The sequence below is a fragment of the Halyomorpha halys genome, unplaced genomic scaffold (genome assembly GCF_000696795.3).
Source record: "Halyomorpha halys isolate HHAL.00 unplaced genomic scaffold, Hhal_1.1 Scaffold92.1, whole genome shotgun sequence".
NCBI classification, from domain to species: Eukaryota; Metazoa; Arthropoda; class Insecta; order Hemiptera; family Pentatomidae; genus Halyomorpha; species Halyomorpha halys.
The window spans coordinates 55,037-57,729 of NW_027105695.1; the positions used below are offsets into that span (position 1 = coordinate 55,037).

The window sequence follows — 2,693 nt, forward strand, 5'->3', positions numbered from 1 at the left end:
ATATATAGAGAGAAATAGATGTAGATAAATAGGTAAATAATTGAAGAAAAAACAGAAGAACAATATTCTAGGAAAAAAAAAATTAAAAACGATGAAAATATATATTTTTTTTTAAATATTTATTTATTGCTATTTACAACTGTACATTATAGTAAATTTAGTAAATCTGATCTAGGTTAAATTGGAGCGTTACAGGCGTGTAGAGAAACTACCCATAGGCAGCACTCTAATGACGTTTTACATTAGCAGGTCTTGTGGCCATCGTCTTTTCAGGCGCCTCGGAGGATTGTCAGGAATGGAAGAGGATGCCAGGTTAGAAACTAGGGGGTTTGAGTGGTTAGGGAGTTTATAATGGAAGGAGTGCTATTTGGTTCGTGCTAGATTGATTAAATAGCGAAAATTAAGGTCTTTATGTATGATTTTATTTGTAACAAAGTAAGGAGCATTGAGGATTTTACAAAGGATTTTGGATTGTAAGGATTGAATATGAGAGGAATTCGAAGGTTTAGTGGAGCCCCATAGCTCAACTCCACATGTCCAGATTGGCCTTATTACAGTCATGTATATCAGTCTTTTATAATGTATTGGAAGTTTAGACCGTTTGTCTAGTAAATGCTTTAATAGTTGAAATCGACGTGCAGTTTCTTGTCTTTTCAGTCTTGTGTGAGGATTCCAGGTTAATCGTTTGTCCAAATGTAGTCCAAGGTAGCGGATCTGTTCAACAGGGGTAAGAGTAACATTATTAAATGAAACTGTAGGGGGCAGTCGGTAGGTTTACAACGAAGGGTAAAGAAAGGTGATTTGATGGGATTTGTTGAAATTTATCTTAATCCTCCAATTACGACACCATTCTTCAAGGGCTGTGATATGGAATTGGAGAGTTTGGGATACAATTAATGAGTTATTATTAACTGCGAGCACACATGTGCCATCGGCATACATGGTGAGGATAGTGTTAGAATTGGAATGTCAGCTGTATAGACGGTGAAAGGATGAGACCAAGGATACTACCTTGAGGAACACCAGCAGACTGAGAATAGAGGGATGAATAGGAACCATTGTGGTTTACATGGAATAATCTATCAATGAGAAAGGAACGAATGATGAGAAAATATGTAGGAGATAGGAATTTACGGAGTTTGTAAAGCAGTCCATGGTGCCAGACTCGATCAAAAGCCTGATGAAAATATAGAAAAGGATTAAAAAACTAAAACAATAAGAACAAAAAAAAAATCATGTATTTTAATATTTATGCCTCACTACCTATGCCTATATAATATAAAAATAATAAACCATTGTCCAACTAGTCTTAGTATGCTGTGTGTACAGCAGGCCAATTTATTGAGCCACTGCTTTTTGAATAGTGTTTCTCTCTAAAAAAAAAAAGACAATTTTTTTTTTTGTAATTTATTAATTTTTATCATGTATTGGGTACTAGAAAAGATCTTGATATGTCTCCGGTGTGACAAAGTATGCCAAAAGTAGTTCGAATAAGATATGACACATTGCAATAGTTAGCAAATATTAAAATACATAATAGTAATACATGATTTATTTATTCTTTTTTGTTCTTATTGTTTTAGTTCTTTAATCTTTTTCTATATTTTCATCATTTTTAGTTTCTTTTTTTTTATTTTCTAGAATATTGTTCTTTTTTTTCAATTATTTACCTATTTATCTACATCTAATTCTCTCACAATATAATAAATAGTAAAAATTTTAAATGTAGAAAAATATATATACATAAAAATCCTAAGTGCTCATGCACAATTATATTCCATTAAAATCTAAAAAAAAAATACTCGATAAACATACATATAAAAAATTAAATAAAAGTAATAAATATATAAAAGTGATAATTATAAAAATATTTTTCCTCAACCATTCTTATTGATAATTATAATTAATTTAAAACATGAAAATTTAGGAGCATAAAAATAATTTTAACGTTCATGAAAGTAGTTTAAAGTATACATTAATATAAAATATGCATACTAACTCAAACACAAAACTTACATGAAAGTAATTTAGAATATACTAAAAAACCTAACGATTTAAGAAAAATAAATGGAATACTGTTAAGCAGCTTAATAACATAAGAAACATAATATTTATACGGACTAGATAAAAAAAAAAAAATGAGTACATACAAATCTAGAATACCATAGAAAATACAAAAGAATAAAATATTTTAATACTCACTATTTTTAGCTGATTTCTTCTTATTATTTTTTACTAAGCCATCTTCAGGTTTATTTAATTTAATATTTTTAACATTTCCAGAATCGTCTTGATTCACTTCCACATCGTGTTTAGCTTCGATACTTGCCTAAAAAAAAAAATAAAATCTGTACCGCTACAACCCATGAAGGGGTCAAGGGTTCAGTACTTTGTAAGGAAGTACTGTTACTAGACGAACGGTTGTGCAAGGAGGTGATTTGGTCAAAATCACACTCGACTGCCAGATATTTACCCACTTAAGGGTACCCAATTTAAGAGGTTGAGTGGATACCAGGAGGCCTCCAAGAACCCACAAGAGTTGGTTAAATTGTTAAAAATTGTTGTAGCTCATTGGTAAAAATAACTTAACTATTACAAATCATATTGTATATATGTATATGTAGTTGACCGTAAAAATTGATATATAGGAAGATGGTCAGGGTTGCGGTCACAAGTGAAACGAAAATAGTTTA

At 30.5% G+C, this 2,693-nt stretch overlaps 1 protein-coding gene across 1 annotated transcript in view; it reads right to left on the bottom strand.

Annotated features, from left to right (window-relative positions):
* The window catches only part of LOC106677263 (coiled-coil domain-containing protein 137), a 22,810-nt gene that overhangs the window by 11,311 nt on the left and 8,806 nt on the right, over positions 1 to 2,693 (bottom strand). The window contains exon 4 of the mRNA XM_067052907.1: positions 2,203 to 2,329. Coding sequence (XP_066909008.1) covers positions 2,203 to 2,329 — 127 coding nt within the window. The remainder of the gene's footprint in view (positions 1 to 2,202; positions 2,330 to 2,693) is intronic.